We start from the raw sequence: 21,507 nt of genomic DNA, 5'->3' as shown, positions 1-21,507 counted from the left end.
TCTCTCCGAGGTGTTTATCCCATAAAGCAGGAACCGTCAAAGTGGCAATGGCGGCCCTCGGGAACGTTTCTGGTGACTTAGAAGATCTTTATTGTCCCCGAAGGGCAATTTTGTGTGCAGCACATACATAAAACACATACATCTACACTAAATACAGACACACACAGGTCACACAGGCCTATCATGCATAGATTCCCTAACACAAGAATAAATAAATGATCTAGAATAAATAACCTAACCAATAAGACTTGCCCATACTTAAGATGCACTCCTCATTTAGTGATGATCTGTACACATCACACCGCTGCCCAAAGCTTGTTTAGTTGTGTGACTGCAGTGGGAAGAAATGAGTTTTTGGCCCGATTTGTTCTAATATTGGGACGCCTGTACCTTCGCCCTGAGGGGAGAAGCATGAACTAGAGTTCTAATATTCTGCCCGAACCCGACCCGACCCGACATTTTCAGGTCGGGTCGGGCCTAAAATTTACGTGAATTCGGCGGGTCGGGTCGGGCTTCGGGTTCTGTGGAGGATTTTTTTTTTTAAATAAATAAATAGAAGTTTCGCTGGCCCTGGAGGACAAGAGGTGAGTCGGAAACTCAGAATGATGTTATGTAGGCTCAGGGGTTAGAATAAAATCTCTAATTTATACAGCGCTTCTCTGAGTACCCAAAGACACTGTACAACAGAGAAGTAGAGAACGGAGAAATTAATAGCCTACTTTTATGTTTTATGAACAACTGAACATTTGAAGCTGCCTTTCACCAACAATTATGTCCGTTCTCTCACTGCTACTAGAATTTGAGCCACCGGCGCTGGTAAATAATGGCGAATTTGGCATTTTTTTCGGGCTTTATCGAGCTGTCGGGCCTAAAGTTCGGCTAATTAGTCGGGTCGGGTTGGGCCTCGGGTTGGCCCAGTCGGGCCCGGTTCGGGTCGGGTCTTAATTTTCAGGACCGATGAGAACTCTAGCATGAACTCCCCTGAAAGTGGGTGGGTTTTATCCATGCAGACCTTGTCTGCCTTTTGGGTCAGCCTGGACAGATAAAGATGATACAGATCAGTCTGCTGCTTCTCAATGATCTTCCCACTCGTTCTCACAAGTTTCCCCAGTCTGTTTCTATGGGTAACTTTAGAATTACCATAACAACATACAATGCAATAAGCAGGAATACTCTCAATAAAAGCCTTGTAAAATAAGGTCAAGATTTTGCTATCAACGTTAAAAAAATTTAACTTCTTGAGGAAGTACATGCGCTGTTGACCTTTTTTAAAAATAGCATCTGCACACTGATCCCAGGATAGTTTATTATCTATAATAAGACCAAGATATTTGTACTCATTTACTACCTCTATCATTTCTCCCTGACGAGTTAAGGTGAAGAGATGCTGTGTTTTATTTGATTCCAACACAGTTTGAAACCAACCTTCCTCACACAGCACTTTGCTGTCTGTTGAGTTTGTGTACGACTGCATGACAATTTCCTGTTTCTTACCCAGACACTGGAACTTGTCGGCGGGCGTGGTGAGCAGCAGTTTGCCCTCCATGCCGCGCGGGCCGGCGCAGCGGGCGATGCCAGGCTCCTTGTAGCCGCTCTTCACCCAGTCGGACAGCCAGAGCAGACGGCAGTCACAGTACAGGGGGTTGGCGCCGATCGCCCTGAGACGGCGAGAACACAGGGAACATGAAGAGGGAGGAGACGGCGCATCATGGAGCAGCCCGAGGTGATGCCGAGGGCTGCACGGTGGCCATTGTTTTCAACGGGTTTACCACCGCTCTGTTTGTGTCTTATTTAACATGATTATGATTTATTCGTCTGTCGCTGGCTGGTTCATATTTGATATGTGGGATTATGCATTAGAGTTGGCCTTTATGCAGCTGCTGGACAGACTCCTGCTGATCTGAGAGCAGTAACAAGGACAACTAATGTTCACATCGGACAGAAATCACCTGTCAGCATTATGTAAAGTGTGTGTTTTGTTGTGTAGAGGAATCTCTGTCCTGTCAGAGATCAAACAGAGGGGACAAAGAGGTATCTTGTGGGATTTTCCCTGCTGTGGTCATGACATGTTGTCCCTTCCTTCTTGATTTTCTTCCTTGCAAGAACACAGGAAGTTGAGAATTAGCTGACCTGCTTCTTCGTTTGCTGCACTGCTTAGTAAAAACCACACAGTGGAGCTCTCACTCCTTCTAGCCCTGCACACACACACACACCCACTCACACACACACACACACACACACACACACACACACACACACACACACACACTGAGAGCTAATATTAATATTCATTAAGACCAGGTCAATTGATTCACTTGATAAGATTATCAGAGACAAATGTAAGCTCAAATGTTGCTCATTAACCCCCCGCTCATACACAGACGCGGACACTCACACACACACACACACACACACACACACACACACGTGCAGCAAGGTCAGGATATCCTGGGATCATATTAGAGAATGTTCACTTCTCCACAGTCAATTAAACCCCATCTGTGGGCGACACAGGAAGAAGTGATTTCCACAAGAGGAGGAAACTGTTTCCTGTGTGACTCTGAGCCACAAACCAAGACAAACACCACATCTGCTTCACTGGCACTCACTACAAAAAAAAAAAAAAGGTAAAAAAAAAATCTACCACACACACACACATACCAGGGTGGCAGATTAGCACCCGCCACTGACCAGATGTGGCTCAGCATCAGTCCTGAGGATTTGTTTTGCCCTCCACACACAGCTCCATAACATGCTCTCTGTCTGCCAAGCCAATCAGCAGCGAGTCTTTAAATCACAGAACCGAAACAAAACTTCAGGGTTTGTTTCCTCTGACGGTGTCTGGCGCTGTCACCGTCCTCAGTCAGGCACTGCAGGTGTGTGATGAGGCCGGGGTAAGAAGGTGAACTGAAGTTAACTAAAAAAAAATTAAACAAACTGCGAGAATGACGGTTACAAGTAAAAAAAAAAAGAGGATTTGACAATGAGAGCTGGCAAAATGAAACAAAGAAAACCAGGGGACTTATTTTTAACTCTTAGAATAACAGACACACACGTGATGTACACACACACACACTTTAACGCAAATCCACGTATTCACAGTAAATATACATTTTCAGAAAATCTGAGCATTAAGAGACTGTGGCCGATGGACCAAAAAGACAAAAAGCAAAGATGATTAAAAACAACTGCATTTTTAAAAATCGCAGAGGCACACAAAATAAAGTTTAGCTGGTCAGTTTGTTTTGGGCCTGCCTCTGAATCTGGAAATAAATAAAAATCGGAGTAAAAACACGGCCCTCTGGTTTCCTCCGTGTCCACCAAAAATCAAGAGTTTAATTTCCTTTCATCTTCGCTTCACTTTCTCCCACTTCACCCTCCATTCCTCACTTAAATCCATTTAGGATGACTCACATGGGCCATGCTTGGCTGAAGATGACTACACACACACACACACACACACACACACACACACACACACACACACACACACACACACACACACACTCCAAATCAATAGCCATGGGTCTCTCCAGCTAATCCAATCTCTCAGACCGCCACTTGAAATCTCTTCCTGGTTGAGAACTGAGCACCGTCTGACTGCAACCAGACATATGTAACACACACACATACACACACACACACACACACGCAAACAAACCCCATTCTGTCAGTGTGAAATGATGCTGTCTGTTACACTCAGGTAGCGCTGTGTGTGTGTGTGTGTGTGTGTGTGTGTGTAACTAACAGTGTATACAGGCGACAGGTGGCAAATTAAAGGAAAACCCAACAGGAAGTATCTTAGTAAGGTGCTGGGCCACCAGGAGCCACAGGAAGACCTCTGGTGCTCCTTGGAACCGGTTCTCCAAGTCCCTGGGAGTCTCCTGGAGGGACGGAGCTCCATCCTTCCAGAAGATCCCGCACTCAGCGAGGGACCGCAGACCCGGCTGCTGATTTATGTGTGTGGTACCAAGCACTCTCCTTTTCATGACCACATGACGGGAAAAAATATATTCTGCCCGGTAACTGCTTATATTACAATGTATTACATAGTATAGATTAATATGCAAAACTTAGGATACTGTATTTCCCCAATTAATCGCCCGGGCGTTTAATACGCAAAATCAACTTGGACCCAGGCGTTTAAAAGAACCAGGCGGCTATTCGCTGCAGGCCTTTATTTATTTTTACCCAGACCTGCACCAGGCCATTATCGTGATGACAGTTACTGTCCAACATATTTTTTTAGTGCAAAAGTACTGTAAGGCATAAGGTAAACATATCTGTACACAAACATAGTGCAAACCGCTCGCGCTGTGAGTCGTTTCCCTCTGACACTTTTGTTTTCTGTCAAAAAAAGTGCTGCACAGTTATTGTGCGGCTAACTGTTTACTTCTGCAAAAATAAGATGAATAGCCGTATTTTGGGTTTACCTCAATAAAATGCAAATAATCGCCCCGGCGGTTATTCGGGTGGGCGTTTAATACGCAAAATGGGTGCAGACCCCAGGCTTTTAAAAGAACCACGTGGCTATTTGCGGCCTGGCGATTAATTGGTGAAACACGGTATATAAGCACTGAAACCTCTCGAAAAACTAAAACTTTTGGACATTTTTGGTGCATAGTGCTTCGTTTTTTCCATATTGCAACATTAAAACATTACAGGCCTGAATGTTGGATCCCTACAGTGAGGGGGGGTCTGTTGTTTCTGCTATGCTCTGGGGGCATTTTCCCCTTTGAGGGAATTAAGTCTCCCTGCAAACCAATACAAAGTTATTCTGAGTGATCGCCTTTATCCTATGGCGAATCGAGGCAAAGAAATTTTATTTATGATGCACATTTCACATATTTCACATACACAGCGATGATTCAAGGTACTGGTACTTCATGTTGGGTTTTCTTTTCATTTGTGGTATATATTTGTATACGCACGTGTGTGTGTGTGTGTGTGTGTGTGTGTGTGTGTGTGTAAGTGTTAACGTAAGGACTGAAGTCTCCGAGTATTAGTGTGTGTGTCTGCTTGCTTACAGGTGAGACAGAGAGGCCACGTCGCTGAAGATGCCTTCCCGCAGCTCGGAGATGTCGTTGCCATGGAGAGAGCTGAATAAAGAGGGAGGAAAGACTTCCGGGTCAAAGGTCAACCGCTGCCGAACGGATCACAAACGCTTTTCACTCAAATCAAAAACCAACCGATTCATTACTGCTCTGTAGGTCACGTTTCCATTTACAGGGCAGGAGCACGGATGATGGTGTGTAAGACATGGCGCTGATACAACAGTGATGCGGCTCGTGTGTGTGTGTGTGTGTGTGTGTGTGTGCTTACAGCAGTCTCAGGGAGCGCAGGCCGCCCAGTGCCAGAGGAGGGATGCAGTGCAGGGAGTTGTAGCTCAGGATCCTGCAGAGGGAAAAACAACACAATGACACTCTGAGTGGAAGACGATGTAAGAAAAAGTGAACGCTAAAATATTTTAACACTTTATAAGTAAAGCGCCATAATCATTAAATCTATAATCTGTAGCTCTATCAGGATGTAGCAGTAGTGAACGAGCTCATTGATACTGAATGGCTACAACGTTAATAAATTATCCTAATATTTATAAAAGGTCAAATACCTTTTATAAATATTAGGAAAATTGCTGAGTTTAATAAATGAATAATAATTAAAAATAATAACAATTAATTTGCCTATAAAAATAAATCGGCTATAGTGGAGTGCAATCCAAACACACAAACAAACAAACGTACATCCAAACAATCAGATCCCCTGAGGGACTGAGCGGCTGCACCATGAAATGTATCACATTGCAAAAGGCATTTTTAAAATCTGAATCATCTGAGTGCTGAAATTACATTTAAATGTCAATCTAACACACAATATGTGGGTACTCGGGGACAGCTCTGATATGAATCTTGACATCAAGCACTTCTGACAAATATCTTTACGCAGGAGCTCAAAGCTCTTGCATAGCTCAAATAACATTATAATAATCATCTTTATTTACATAGCTCTTTTCTTAACCGTGTTATACGTATAGGTACTTTATAAAAAATAATAAGCTAATGTAAAGTTAAATAATATGTAAAATACCAAAGAAACAAAAACAGGTAAATGCAATCATAGCAATAAACATGTATATATAAACCTGCTGTCCCACATCTCTATGACCTGTGAGCTGAGAGCTGAGCATCTCCAGCTTTGTTTGGCTGCTGACCCACTTCCACTAGCTTCAGTTTATTATTATGCTCTATTATTATGTGGTGCATTCATAATACAGAGTTATAGATCAGTGCTTCAAACAAGCACACACACACACACACACACACACACACACACACATGGACACAGACACACATCAGAACGCATTAGGTTTGAGTGTACTTCTCCTTTAAGGTTGGACTCTGAGTCCGTGTGTGTGTGTGTGTGTGTGTGTGTGTGTGTGTGTGTGTGTGTGTGTGTGTGTGTGTGTGTGTGTGTGTGGACTCACAGAGTGGTGAGCTGGCTCATGTTGGAGAAGGAGTCGTCAGCCAGGGAGCTGATTTTGTTGTTGCTCAGATCTCTGAAGAAGAAAGCGTTAACCCCAATCAATACACACACACACACACACACACACACACACACACACACACATTTACAATATACTGCAGCAGGCCAATTAAATAACACACACACACACACACACACACACACACATACAAATACACACAAACTCTATGTGTGTGTATACATCATATATCTATACATCTATCTATCTATCTATCTATATCTATATCTATATCTATTTATATGTTTTGGTTTGTAAAACATACACACACTTTTATGCATCTGAGGAGTGCTGCAAAAAAATGACTTCATTTGATAATGTGAGCTGATAATGACATTTGAGTGTGTTAGAGTTGTGTGTGTGTGTGTGTGTGTTTGTGTGTATGTGTGTTGTTATGTGACTACATGAAGCTCAGAGAAAAGGTTGTCTCCACAGTCAGTCATGCAGTCCACAGCACCCCCTACTGGCATTTATTTTTAATACAACACACTCTGTACAGGCCTTGTATACACACACACACACACACACACACACACACACACACACACACACACACACACACACACACACACACAGCGCTGCACTGAGGGCAACCACTAACACACCCAAATCTGTGTCACCGGCTCCTTGACAAGTGAGGTCAGGACTATCAGTGCATTCAGAGACACTCAAGATGTTAATGACCATCAGCAGGTCATAATACAATTTTATAATCTATAATAATCTGAGCAGAGAGACTGTTTATGTAATAGAATAACAGATAAAAAGACAGAGTTGTTGTGTCAGTAGATGCAGTAAAGTGTTAGAGGAGTGTTAGTAGGGGAGGCAGAGTACCAGGTTTACAGAGTTTTTAGACATACAGGTATTAGACTGTCAGTATTGTAGGTATTATACGGTATTTCATGTATATAGTAGATTGCAGTGTCAATGCAGTGCAGCCCAGTTGCCAGGAGAAAAATGTTTGCATTTTCTGTTTCTGCAACATTAAGGTTATGTTGAAATATAATGTTTTCAAGTTTCATGTCAGTAGTGTAAAATGAGCACAAAACAGAACTTTGCATTAAGAGGTAGGGCCAGTAATGGAGGGCACTAAAGTCTAAATGTTGATATGCAACGTATTTTTGGTTCAGAAATGTCGACAGTTCAAAGTATGTGTCGGTTTGCGGAAACGTAAAAAGGCAGCATTTGATTCTGGCGTCTGGGTTGTGCAGCGTTAGCCACGTCCGTCTTACACAAGCTGCAGGTATTTGAAGGTTGCCAGCTCCTTAGGAACACTGCTGAACTGGTTACCATCCAGATACCTGTGTGGGCGGGGGAGAGAGAGACAGAGAGAGAGAGCCACAGAGAGAGAGACAGAGAGAGAGAGAGAGAGAGAGAGAGAGAGAGAGAGAGAGAGAGAGAGAGAGAGAGACAGAGAGAGAGACAGACAGAGAGAGACAGAGAGAGAGACAGAGAGAGAGACAGACAGAGAGAGACAGAGAGAGAGAGAGAGAGAGAGAGACAGAGAGAGAGAGACAGAGACAGAGAGAGACAGAGAGAGAGAGACACAGAGAGAGACAGAGAGAGAGACAGAGAGAGACAGAAAGAGATCTGAGTTCAGCTGAATTTTTGTTTGTTTCAACATAACCATGTCAATTCCTTAAACTGTGATACTTTGTGAAACAGTTAAACGGTGTCTTCACTCTGCCGTCAGTCCCGTCATTTTGGAATAAATGAGGACAGATAGGAATAAATGCCAGAACAGATATTTAAACAGTGAATAAAAAGGTTACTATATATACAGTAACCTTTTAATTCACTGTTATACAGTAACCTTTTAATTCAAGGTTACTATATATATAGTAACCTTTTAATTCACTGTTTAAATATCTGTTCTGGCATTTATTCCTTATATTCCTTATTAGTGCATATCAAATCAGATAATGTGTGATATGCATGTGTAAACAGAATAATTCAAAGAACTTGTAATTGACTTTTTTTCTTGTCTTTGTGTGTGTAATCAACTTGTGAATTTTTATAGTGATATCTGAAAGTAAAATGTTGAACCCCATTCCCCTGTGTGTTAAAAACAGTGTTTTTTGGTAATATGTGGTCATAAAAAGGTGATTTTCAAAACTTTCCACCAATGGGATTCCTTGGGACTTTTTTTCCCCTCACTCAGGACAAACTGAGGATACAAAATCAGTTGAGTTTGCTTCTCTTGTAATTAGGTTGACCCCAATTTTGGCCTAAAATTACTGGACTACTATCTGGATTATGTCTGTTGTCTGCCTGGGTGCCTGTCTGTATGTCCGCCTGTCTGTGTGGTCAGTGTGTTGGTGCCGTCAGTCCTCACAGCTCGGTGACGTTGCGGGGCAGCCCCCTGGGCAGCGCCTGCAGGTGCTTGTTGCTGCAGCGGACCACCGTGTCCACACAGGTGCACTGGCTGGGGCACTGAGGCCCCGGGGCGCAGCTGCTGTCCTCCAGCACCAGGCCTGCACGGGGAGACACCGAGTCCTTACTCCACATCACAGCTGACACCAACACTCAAGTGATCAATGAATCAATGAAATTAATTTCATTCTGATAACTGACAAATGATTTTAATCCGTTAAACAATTTCAAGGCATCACTTCAGGCTCTGCTAACTTGTTATGGACATTTGTAATTATTTGTCACATTTTGTATCTTTTTAACAGACAAAATGATTGATTGTTTATTTGAAAACGTAACCAATAAGTTAATCAACAATGAGCATAAGTTTAAGTTTCTTTGTAGATGTAAAGCACATATTCAAAGTGAGGGGGATGTTTTATTTGAACTGGCCCAATAAGGCACGCTGAGGTTTCCTTTTCTTTTTCTTTAACTTCTGTTGAAATAAAAGTCTCTTTCCTCTCCGGATCTTTGTGAAATGACTCCGCTGGACAAACTCAGAGCTGCACGTTGGTCAAGCCAAAAACAAGGCTGTTGTTTCAAACTTAATGTTTTGGAGATGCGAGGTCTTCACAGGACAACGGTGACAAGCTCATTCTAAGCTCATTCTTAGTGTATAGTCATTTCGTAATGTGATCATGTGGTAACAGGTGATTTGGTAATGTTCTGTCCAGCCAGTCATCGTTTGGTAAGAGCCGGTGCATTTTGATTTCTTCATCTGGTGTATATCACATCTCAACATCATAAAACATGTTTTCCTGCCCTGACGCTGTTGTGCTTATATTTGTGTATTTGTGTATTTGTGTGGACGTGTGTTTCGTACCATCCTCGCAGCGGAAGTCGGGTACGGCCACGTCCTGCAGGGGGATCTCCCGGAGGAAGGCGGGGCTTTGGCAGCGAGGATTCCCCGTCACGATTCGCCGGCTGCGGAGCCACGCCCCGAACCAGGACAGACGACAGTCACAGTTGAACGGATTGGCCAGCAGGTTCCTGACAGAAACAGAAAGACAGAAACGGAGACAAAGCACGACAGTGAGACAGAGAGGGAAAAGACGACAGACAACCACATTTTAGAGCTCTGTGTCCATTACATGCTTTGTTATAATTCTGTTTTAAGTTTGAGTTTGTTTTGAGTTTGTCCATTCTGATTTTCACAAACCTTTAAAGGCCTACCTCTTCTGCAGGTATTTTAATGTGTAGTTATGTTTCTTATATCATTAATTTCATTCCTTTGTAGTTAGCCCATTAATGTACTTCACTGACTATTTTGATTTTTGTGTCATGAAATTCTGTTTGTGTGTATGTTTTGTTTCATCTGTTGTCTTTAATTGACATACAGCGCCATGTAACTTGTACTGGGACAGGTTTTTTTTTTTTTTTTAATAATTTTTTTTAATAAAGGTTACTTACTTCAGAGTCACTTTGCCACCTAATTTATCATATGCTGTGTATTTTATCTAGCCATGTTTTATGCAGTAAGTCATATTTAAAGTTTACACTCTGCAGTCAACTCTATATATTTTTGTGTCTATATTGTGTCGTGCAGTCATTGCTGGTACCCCTCAATTTAAGCCCTTCAGCCACTTTTGTTTTTACATTCTATAAAAGGAACAGGTGTATGATCAATGTGTAGTGTGTGTGTGTGTGTGTGTGTGTGGCTCACAGTGTGGACAGGTTGGGCAGGGTGTCGAAGGCTCCGGGCAGGATGGTGCTCAGCTGGTTGTCGTAGAGGGAGAGCAGCCGCACGTTGGCCAGTCCAGTGAAGCTGCCGTTATGGATACAGCTGATCCTGTTGTTCCTCAGCATCCTACGCACACACACACACACACACACACACACACACACACACACATACCGTCTAGTCAAAGCATTTATCCGCGTTGCATGCTGCTGATGAGTTGCTGACAGTGCTGATGATGAAAACGCAGACGGTGATGGTGCCGCGTGACTGTCTGTGATGTTGATGAAGCTTTAGTCACGCTCGGGTCACTCAGTATCATCAGCTGTATTTTTTATATCCTGCAGCGTTTCACACACAAGCTGCGCTGATGAGTCATGAATTTTCTGATCTGGAGAAAATAACTTCTCGCTTCTTTCTTGTGCCAGCAGCAGATAAGTAAGTCTACCAGCTGTTCACACCTGTGTTCTGACTCACAACAGAACGACCAAACTTTTAAACAAACTAGAGGTGATTCTGTTGTTGCTGTGTTTTGAAATGGGATTCAAGGGGGCAGTTAAAGGCCCCTTTAAATTAAATTCTTGATTTGCAAAGTGGCCGGGACAGTTAGCCCTGTTTAGCCCTGCCCACTTCCCCTCATGCACTGTTTACTGGATTGCCCTAGACTGTACCTCCAGTTACAACATGGAACATTTTTAAATTAAAAAACACTCAACCAAGTGAGTCAGGAAGAGAATCAGATCCAAATCAAACTCAAACAGTTGCAACTGTTTTCCCAACATTTGATAAAACAGCAGTCGAAATGACCCAAAAGCCCAAACTCTCTGTTTCTGCAGTGATGACAATGGCAGTGAGGAGGAGGAGGTGGAAGCTAACTCACAGCATGCGGAGCCCCTCCATGCCTCTGAACATGCTTCCTGACACAGACTCCAGGTGATTGGCTGTCAGGTGCAGCTCCACCACCGAGGCGGCGCCTTCAAACACCCCGTCCTCGATCTCTGAGATCTTGTTGTTGCTGAGGTTGCTGAAAGGCAGGAAGACATAAATCTGAAACCAAGTTCAAGTCGTCATGCCAGTAGGGTTCAGTGATGCTCAAGTGCCCTGGAGCTGCAGCCGAGCCTGACCTCTGACCTTCCTTAGGATGCAGACTAAAAAAGGGAGAATTTCTGTTTGAGGTCACTGAAATTCAACAATGACAATTAAAATGACTTAGGTTTTCATTAGAGTGCCATTGTTGTTGTCAGGTACAATAACATCCAGCTCTGTGCATTAACTGAAGTTGAGTGACACTGTTTAGTGACCAGTGCATTTCTGCATTATATTCATCACATACTGCGTAGGCAGTATATCCACTGGTGGAAAGAGCACTACAAATTGCTACTCAAGTTGAAGTACTGTTGCTCTGCTGATATTGGTCAGTTGCCCTTGGTCACTGCAAAGTGCAAATTACAGAATTTCAAAAGGTGGCTTGTGAACTTGTGATGGGTGAACCACCTCACCTGTGGCTGCTACATTAAAATCAAATGACTGCTAATATCGCACTTTCTTGTCACATGTTTGCATTGGGATGTATTGAATTTTGCTATATTATCCCATCCCTACAGCCCACAGAGCTTCAGAGCAATGCACTCGCTCATGAGCATTCAACAGGAGGAGAGTCCTCAAGGCAAGTTCACTACTGACTGGGAGATGAGGCTCTAGTTTCCCTTTAAAGTCTGATTATTCAAGGCGTCCTGGCGTTTTAAGATGTTAAAATTATAAGTCAAACATGAACAACATGTTGACAAGGATTAAGTTGACTGCTGTTTGATGATTTTGAAATAGCAATAAGAGGATCTAGCTAGTTAAAGTTAAACCTTACACATCAACTGTGTGTCCGAGCAGCGAGTTGCGATAGCTGCTGCCTTCACTGCAGGCATCAAGTCCACATGAAAGTCAAAATGCAAACAAGTGGCAGACCAGTAAGTTATGAACTGCAGGCTTGATTTATATTCACCATCTACTCAAAGGGAAGAGTTGTAGCCAGTTGTAGACACGGCATTCAACGATGCATTTGGGGAAAGAAGGTGCATCGTGTCGCTCACTTATTCCCAAAAGCTCTCTAGACAACCACGTTGATTCGAATCGGTTGTTTTTTGACACTTGCTGCAAGTTGCATGTACATCGCTGTATGAATTGTATGAGCGGTTTCTCCCCACTGAAACTCATACAATGACATCTTCACAAAGACGCTTCGGACGATTAGGGCGTGCACACATCAATGTCAGAGCTTTCCGAGTGACCTACATTTTCTTGAGCTGCGACAGGCCCTTGAAGGCTCCGGTGGCCTCCAGCACCGAGAGGTCGTTGTTGTTGAGTCGCCTGGGACGATCACAGAGAGCAGACATGAGCACTCAGCTGAACAGAGCGGAGCAAAAACATCATTAGTGGAGGAATCGGTTTGGAATGTGTGTGTTTACCCAGTGGGTGTGCACTCATGCAGTGTGTGTTCATACAGAAACGTCAACACGGCTATCCGTAAAGTGGCGTTTTTTTTTTTTTTTGTTTGTTTTTTTTCTGTGCATTCGTAGACGCTACATGAGAATATGTCTGTCGATGTGCATTACATTTGTGCCTATCTCTGTGTGTGAATACATGAGAGTTTAATCACCCTTGTGTGTGCGTATGAGTGTGTGTATGTGTGTGTGTGTGGTCCTATGTAGCTTGATGGATCAAGTACAGCACTAACAATGCCGGGGCTGGAAGTTCCAGTCCCACCGGGGCCACCCATGCTAAAAATGCATGCACTTTGGATAAAAGCATTCCCCAAATAGCATATGACATATTCACTATATATAAATGTGCCCATCAGTGTCTGTCTGTGTGTGTGTGTGTGTGTGTGTGTGTGTCTCACAGCTCTTCGGTGGAGGAGGGGAGGTGTTCGGGGAACTTGGTGAGCCGGAGGTTGGAGCAGTCGACCACGTTGGCTTCACAGCGACACTTAGCAGGACACACCGGCTTGCTGTTGCACTCGTAGTTCAGACGCCTGTCTTCGGTTCCTGGAAACATCAGAGCAGACTCTTGGTTTCAACTGGGCCTCAGCGGACCCATGTTGACCCAAATGACCTACATGAGAGCCTACATGGGCCCGGACAGGCCTAGCCAAACCAAACTGGAGCCAACTGGAGCCAGCTCTGCTTAACTGGACCAAGATGGACCTCGCTCGTCCAAACAGGACACACCTGGACCCGTTTCACATCCTCGTCTTGGGGCTCGATCGCTGACGTCATTAACTAGAGTTGCTAAGGTTCTGTTTTCATCTGTGTACTTTAAGTATCCAGTATTTTCAGCCCTGATTTTTGCTCTGAGCATAAATCCTGCATTTCAGATGTAGTCTCCAAACATGGAAGTGGCCACACAAGTTTTGAACGTGTCTGTCAAAAGTTGGAGAAGATATGTTTTTGACTGACATTTCCTAACACCGTCATTTTAAGGCACTCTTCTTCTCGTCTGCTTATGCTAATGCATTCAGGGACGGCTCTGTGGTTTTATGACTGCACATTAACTACTAGCTGTCAAGTTCCATCCCTGCACGCGCGTGCACACACACACACACACACACACACACACACACACACACACACACAGCCAGGTTCATTTGAACAGTCTTTATAATCAACTTTGGTTGTCGCTGCCTGTTTCCACTAAGACTCAATAGGTGTGTTTCCGTCAATATATTGTTATTTGCATTTTGAACAATTGCAAGGCTGATGTGAACGGAAAATTTTAGAAAAACCTCCTCCATTTTGCAAAGCGTTTTCACATTTTCTTGAGGTGGTTTTTGTCTTTTTTTTTTTTTTTTTCGAAGTTTTGAGTTAATGTGCTAAATAGGAGGGGGAAACACTTTATTTGCATAATGATGAGCCGGTGAGCGGTGAGCCAGTGAACACAACAGCGGAGGAGACACGACGCTGCTGAGGAGGGAGTGATTTTGGGCTCTAAATAAACCTGAACTTGAACTTTGAGACGGGGGGAATCAGCATGACAATCCACATGAACGTAGTTGATGGAAACCTGCATTAATTCACATTTTCCTTTACCAGATTTTCAAAACGCACAAAATACGTGAAACATTTTGGATGGAAACCTGGCTGGTGTTACTGGTTGTCATTTTCGTTAAGAATCACACCGAGCTTGAACTTGATGAGACTAAGAATTAAAATGAAATGACAATCAGATTTAGGTCTGATGTGAACGGGGCCTAACATGAGCTAGAGGAACTCAACTGAACCCAGCTGAATGTCAAATGGATCCAACCAGAGTGAAACGTACCCAGCTGAACGGAGCTGGACACAACGGCACCTGCACGGACCGATCTTTAAACATCTATCCAACTGGACCTAACCAGACCAAAGTGGAGCCAAATGAAACTAACCAACACAAGTGGACCCATATGGACTCACATGAACCAGCCAGATCCGGATGCATTCAAATAAACGCAACTGGACTCAGCTTGAAACAACTGGACCAAACTGAGTTCAGCTGCAGCGAATGGGCTTTAGCCGCTTTGGGCTGAACTTCCCATTAAATCGCTCTGACTTGACTTGAGGTAGGGTTCAAAGAGTTTTCTGCGTGGCGGAAGGAATGCTAGACTTCCCGGATCACCCAAAGTGCTGCTAGGGTTCTCTTGAGCAAGGCTTTCAACCTGCAGGTCGATCCAGTGAAGCTGCTCACTGGTCAGCAGTAGAGGATGTGGCTGTACATGGAAGTTCCCAACTATAACAACACAGTTATTTGCATTTTTTTAAGAGTATTGCTGGCCAAATGTTGGTTTGAAAAAAAAAAAAAAAAAAAAAAAAAAAAACAGATTGGATGGCTTAATCAACCGTAACAGTAAACGGATGATACCGTGCATAAATTTTCAAATATAACATCTACTGTAAATAAATCAGAACCCAAGCAGGGAAATGGAAGAGCTGAGCCAAACTAAGAATTGGCAGTACATCTTCTCCTGGACTCCACAAGAAAACTTCTGCTTTTTCACTATTTTCTCCTCACTGAACGAGGAGGCAAGAGGAGCGAGGGGATCCACTTTTCAACATCCGCTGTGTCTTCACCAATTCGGTAGAGGGGTAAAAGTTGGGAAAAATGGCTGTGCGGGGGCAGTCGGTGGCGTTTTCTGCCAGTGCTGGTAAATATTACGATCATTAAAAACAAAGAGGATGTGTGTTCCAGCTCAGTGTGAATACAGCGTAACGTTACAACCATTAGGGTCAGTTTAGATGCGGACAGGAAATATCCGGGTTTGGACCAGGCCCGCTTTTTTGAGCCAAAATCTACCCAATTTCCCCTCTGGGATCACTTAAGTATTCCTGATTCTGATTCTGATACACAAGAACAACAAGAAATAGTGCAGTTTTCAGTTTTTAAAAGCAAAAGGCACGTTGGTTTGCTCAGCTCACCAGCGAGAGAGACACTTTAATTTTAGAAACGCTTCTTTTCCAGTGGGTGTTTTTGTTTTTACGCCCTGTCAGCCTGTTTAAATGAAATTTTCTTTGTGCTTCAAAGCGTGATCTGTCACATATATACACATACGGCATATATACATGCACACACACACACACACTCACAAGCACAAGACAGACGCACATAAACAGACATTTAATCACCTGGGATGTGGTACTGTTCCTTGGCTGTCATGGAAATGAAAGAGAAACAAAACCAAGTTAGTCAAAGTGTTGAGAGGCTTCAAAGGCACAAATACACACTGTTATTCTCTCTGACACACACTCAAACAAATATTCATGCAAACACACACACACACACACATGCACACACAGTCCTTGGGGAGGTCTTGTGTGAGACTGGCAGCTATATCGTTTAACATATTTGCACATGAAAGCAGACATGAAACCATCCGTCTCTGTGTTTTGCTACTTTATGGGAAGTGATGTGTCAGTCCGCTGCGAGCTTTCCAAGGCTGGCAGCGGACGAAAGCAGCATGGATTCGTTTATATGGCGGTGAAGGCGCCTGCCACGGTTTAACTGGCAAGATGCTGGCTCCACACACTGGCATGATGTGTGTGTGATGAGAGCGGCTGCCGGTTTTTAGTTACAGGCATCCGGTTACAGTCGAAGAGATCCTTCGCACGCACTCTACCGCACTCGTAAACACACTTTCACTCATTCTCTCTCCCTCTCTCTCTCACACACACACACACACACACACGCACACAAACTCATAAACACACACTCTCTCTCTCACACACATATTTCCAGTGGGAGGCGTAATGTTATTAAATTTGCTGTTTAACTTCATTTGTCAGCGGCTACTTCAATTTAATTCAGGAAAGCCATTTTAGCCGTTTGTTGTCATTCTCAGGCGTTTTGAGGAATTAACTGCTGCAGCGACTAACTATCTTCGGCTGCAACATAAAATCTCATTTTCTTCACAATTTTTGCAGCGTCAAGTTTCTGGCAGGCGGCTCTTGGAGCGTTAACGTTCCCTGCAAATAAATTACAAACGTGTTAACGACGTGTTGGGCATCTCCACGTGCTGGCCGCTCCAAATGGCAGTGACAGGTAACCGTTTGAAAACATTTCAGCTCGAGTGCCCGTAAATCCTGCAGGCTGACGTCAGCACGCGGCACACACAGCGTGCTCAGGTTTAGTGACGCAGCTGGCCGTGATGTTGTCTACGAGCTGGATAGAAAAGAAACAGAGAGAAACGATAAACCCCAGGTGAGTGAAGCTTTTTCTGCTGCTGTACAGGAACCACTTTGGATTGAATCTTAAATTGTGATCTGTGCCTTTTTCTGGGTCAAGAAGTGACCAAACCAAAATATTATTTGGGCAAAACAGTGTGAATCTTAACTTTTTTTGTTTTGTGATTTTCTATTACATAACACTCCAGGGGCCTGAGCCCAAGGTTATTATCATTTTACATTTTTCGTTAGGTTTCAATTTTTAGTCAACTTTTTGTTTTCATTTTCAGTTTAGTTTTAATTCATTTTTAAAGCAAGTTTGCTAGCTCCGTTTAGTTTCTATTTTTGGAAATGCTTAATTTTATGTGAGTTTTTCTTAGTTTCAGTGTTAGTTTGAATATTTTTTGTTGTAATAAGGCGTATTTGTCAGGGGCAAGATTCACAAAGGTCAGAAAATGCATTGTGTCATAAAACCTCAACCAAACTTCGGACCATTTTAAAAAAAACTGTATTCAGTGAGGAGAGATGAATGAACAAATAAAGACAATAAAGACATTTTCTCTATCGTTTTAGTTTTAGTTAGTTTTGTAAACACACAGTTCAGTTTTGGTTACTTGTTGCTGTGTCAGGCCACATTTTTGTTTTTTGTTTTTTTCACTTAATGTAAACGTTTCTTCACATCTAGTTTTTGCCATTTCGTTCGTTCTCATTAACGATAGTAACCTTGGCCTGGGTCGGCTAAACAGGGGCACGAAGGTGATTAACAAGCCAGGGCTCTTTCATTTATTTCTGAGTGTGTTCACATGAAAGAGGCGGAGTCTGTCACAAACAGCCAATCACATGCCACACGGACAGATCCGGGTCAGACAGTTTACGATACGATAAAAGCATTGATCCCCGGTGTGAAATTAGATCACTGCAGCAGTAAAAGTGATTCATCAGGGAGAAAGATATTGACTGGAAACACACAACTGGAATATAAAAAGAAGCAATAGAAACAGTAGATAATAGTACAATTAAAAATTAAAGTCGTGGACAATAAATAGTCCTGTTTCTGGGATTATATATACCTCTGATGTTTTCGATATGTTAAATAACCGAGGGTTATTGGAAAGAAAGGCGTTACTAACAACCAAACAAACTGTTGTAATGAATAAACGTGAGCATTTAGAAAAAACTGTGACACAAAATGTTTCTGCCGCCGACACCGGAGAGGTTTACTGGAGGAGCTGCAGCAGGAAAACTGAACCACTGGTACAATATTGTGTCAGGAGCTTGCAGGTACACTGAAACAGTCACTGTCAGAAAAATAATCAGCATAATTAACATGCAAGATTAAAGTTAACGCACTGCTTAGACCTAGAGTCAGCTAGACACGTGCTGTTTATAAGAAACTCTATTTTAGTGCCTGCAAAAGCTACAAAAGTTGTAATCTCTGATATAATAAATGATCATTGATGACCAAGTGAACAAGTAAATAAACTGGAGGTTTTATTCACTGTTTTGTCTTCCATCAAGGAGCGGGAGAGTTGCTTTTAAGTGTTATCCTCTGGGACATAACGTATATTTTATACTTTTTCAACCAATAAATCAATAAATCAACCAAACAGCACGTTTTGTCCGTATCGGGATGCTGTAGGTATGATGACTCCATTTTTCCAGACAGCTGATTGGATCGGGGAGTGGAGGTTGGGGGTCTGTTATATGTTCAGATCAGGAAGCCTGCTCCCGTGGCATCAGTTACCGTGGCAACCCAGCTCTCTTAAACGTGAGACTCAGACTGAAGTGGTGACCCTGTTAAATCAGGCTGAAGCTGCAAGGTAATGCTCGCTCAGCCGCTGATCCGGCTTTGTGAGCCGGGTCCCGAGACGGAGACGGGATCGCTCCCCGCAGAAAAGACGGAGCCGCTCTGAAAAAACTAGATCTGTTCTCCGATTTTCCAACGTGAAGCAGATGGGAGCGCGTGAAATCTGACTTTGGCTTTCACAGTGGCTTCCTCAGCACTCAGTATGTCACACTCTCACTATCGCACTGCCACTTACTGTAACCACCCACCGACTCACACACACACACACACACACACACACACACACACGGACCGGAGCAGCGGAACTTGTTGCTCTTGATCTGGGCGATGCGTTTGTTGGCGAGGCGGCGGGGGCTGGCACAGCGCGCCCCGCTGGTCTCGATGGGGTTGGAGCGCAGGAAGTCGGCGAGCCACTTGACGTTACAGTCGCACACGAAGGGGTTCTGGGCCAGGTGGCTGATGGGAAACGGCAGAGGAGAGGGCCACTGTCAGATCAGATCGCATCAAATCAGATCAGATCAGACAGAACAGAACAGAACAGAGGAGATTAGAGGAGATTTCAATCAATATAGCATACTATGACAGAGCAGAATAGATTTGAAAAGATTTGAATAACATAGAAAAAGTCAGTAAAATTAAGGTAACGGAATAGAACAGAATAGAATAGAACAGCAATGCAGCACGAATCAACAGAATAGAGCACATTTGAAAAGATCTGAATAGAAATCAGCATAGCATACAGTAAGATTGGAGTAGATTTAGTAAAAACAGAGTAGAATAGACAACAGAATAGAACAGAAGAGACTAGAATGGAATAAGGCAGAATAGATCATGCAATACTAGAAAAGAATAGATTTAAGAAATTTGAATAGAGCAGAATAGAATAATATTTTGTTCCTCTAATGATGCCGTCTGCTGTCACACTAGAAGTCAGTGTGGGATGCACGTGTGAACATGTGTGGCTGTACATGCAGAGTGTGTGTGTGTGTGTGTGTGTGTGTGTGTGCGTGCGCCTCACAGGGTCTGGATGCTGTGCAGCGAGCTGAAGGTGCCCTTGGCCAGGCTCTGGATCTTGTTGTCGTACAGCGACAGCAGCGCCAGGTTCTCCAGGTCTTTGAACACGGAGGCTCTGATGCAGTGGATCTTATTGGCGTTCAGCAAACTGCAGGACGACATGAGGCGAGAGGCCAAATGATCGGATTTGGTCTTTGAGAGGAACATTTCTGTCCGGTTTCTACACCCGACACCTGAATTTCATTTGAGCAGACAGCACGGGTGCAATAACTTGGCTCCAAAACCAAAAACAGTGATTCTGCAGGACAGTTCTTGCATGTGAGGCTTTTGTTGAGCACAATTCAAAATTACAGCAAACATTCTTAATTATATGGAGAATAATATAGAGAATTCAGCCCTGCTTCAACACTGCTGTTGATAAGCAATAACACAAACTGCAAGGCTGTGCTGAGTAGTTTCACAACATACAGAACACTGGAAAAAGCACCATTCAACTTTTTGTGTGGAACTGTTGACTTATGTTTAATCTAAAAAGAAAGAAATTGAATCCCGGACATACTTTTTTTTTTTTTTTTTTAAATTTATTTCAAGCCAAATCATGATGTTAAAAAAAACTGACCACACAGAAGTGTGGCCTAAAAATTATGGTACAAACCGAAGTGTGCATTTACAGCTTTCTCTGCTGTACTCAAGCTGATCACAAACACACACACACACACACACACACACACACACACACACACACACACACACACACACACACACACACACACACACACACACACACACACACACACAAACACAGATGATTCATGGAGGTGGCAGGTGTTGAGGTCAGGACTTACAGCAGCTCCAGCGATGCGAGGCCGTCAAACACTCCTCTGGGCAGCTCAGTGATCTTGTTGCCGTACAGCACCCTGCACACAGGAGAGCAGAGCAGCTGAACTGACGGCAGCACACCGGAGGCACATTCACCTGAACCCCCTCAAAAACATGACAATTATTGGGAAATTACCAGAACTTAAGTTTAAAAAAAAAAAAAAAGAAAAAAGGAAAAAGAGAAAAGAAAAATGAAACATAATACAACAAGAAAATTGTGAGGGAATTATCAGGGGAAATTATAAAACATGTCAGAAAATTAGCCAAAAAATACAAATACAAATACAAATACAAATACAAATAAATAAATAAATAAATAAATAAATAAATAAATAAAAATAAAAAAACAAACCAGGAAACAAGTAAAGTGGTATCAGAAAATTGGCCAAAAAAATTGTAATAAAATTGTGGTATTGTGGTAATAAAAATTACCACAATAATTTGTTTAAAAAAAATCCCTCTCACAAAAATGTAAAAAAAAAAAAAAAAAAAA

The 21,507-nt window shown here is 43.0% G+C and overlaps 1 protein-coding gene across 1 annotated transcript in view; it reads right to left on the bottom strand.

Moving 5' to 3' along the window:
- Positions 1-21,507, bottom strand: part of slit1b (slit homolog 1b (Drosophila)) — a 108,288-nt gene that overhangs the window by 20,460 nt on the left and 66,321 nt on the right. Inside the window, exons 12-26 of the mRNA XM_030049818.1 lie at positions 20,981-21,052; positions 20,140-20,283; positions 19,414-19,577; positions 16,280-16,303; positions 13,525-13,669; positions 12,918-12,992; positions 11,512-11,655; positions 10,617-10,760; positions 9,777-9,943; positions 8,877-9,015; positions 7,774-7,842; positions 6,485-6,556; positions 5,323-5,394; positions 5,028-5,099; positions 1,495-1,658 (exon numbers count right to left, since the gene is read on the bottom strand). Of these exons, the coding sequence (XP_029905678.1) occupies positions 1,495-1,658; positions 5,028-5,099; positions 5,323-5,394; positions 6,485-6,556; positions 7,774-7,842; positions 8,877-9,015; positions 9,777-9,943; positions 10,617-10,760; positions 11,512-11,655; positions 12,918-12,992; positions 13,525-13,669; positions 16,280-16,303; positions 19,414-19,577; positions 20,140-20,283; positions 20,981-21,052 (1,667 nt within the window). The remainder of the gene's footprint in view (positions 1-1,494; positions 1,659-5,027; positions 5,100-5,322; positions 5,395-6,484; positions 6,557-7,773; positions 7,843-8,876; positions 9,016-9,776; positions 9,944-10,616; positions 10,761-11,511; positions 11,656-12,917; positions 12,993-13,524; positions 13,670-16,279; positions 16,304-19,413; positions 19,578-20,139; positions 20,284-20,980; positions 21,053-21,507) is intronic.

Source organism: Myripristis murdjan, chromosome 1, assembly GCF_902150065.1.
Source record: "Myripristis murdjan chromosome 1, fMyrMur1.1, whole genome shotgun sequence".
NCBI lineage: Eukaryota > Metazoa > Chordata > Actinopteri > Holocentriformes > Holocentridae > Myripristis > Myripristis murdjan.
This window is presented reverse-complemented; position numbering and strand designations above follow the sequence as displayed.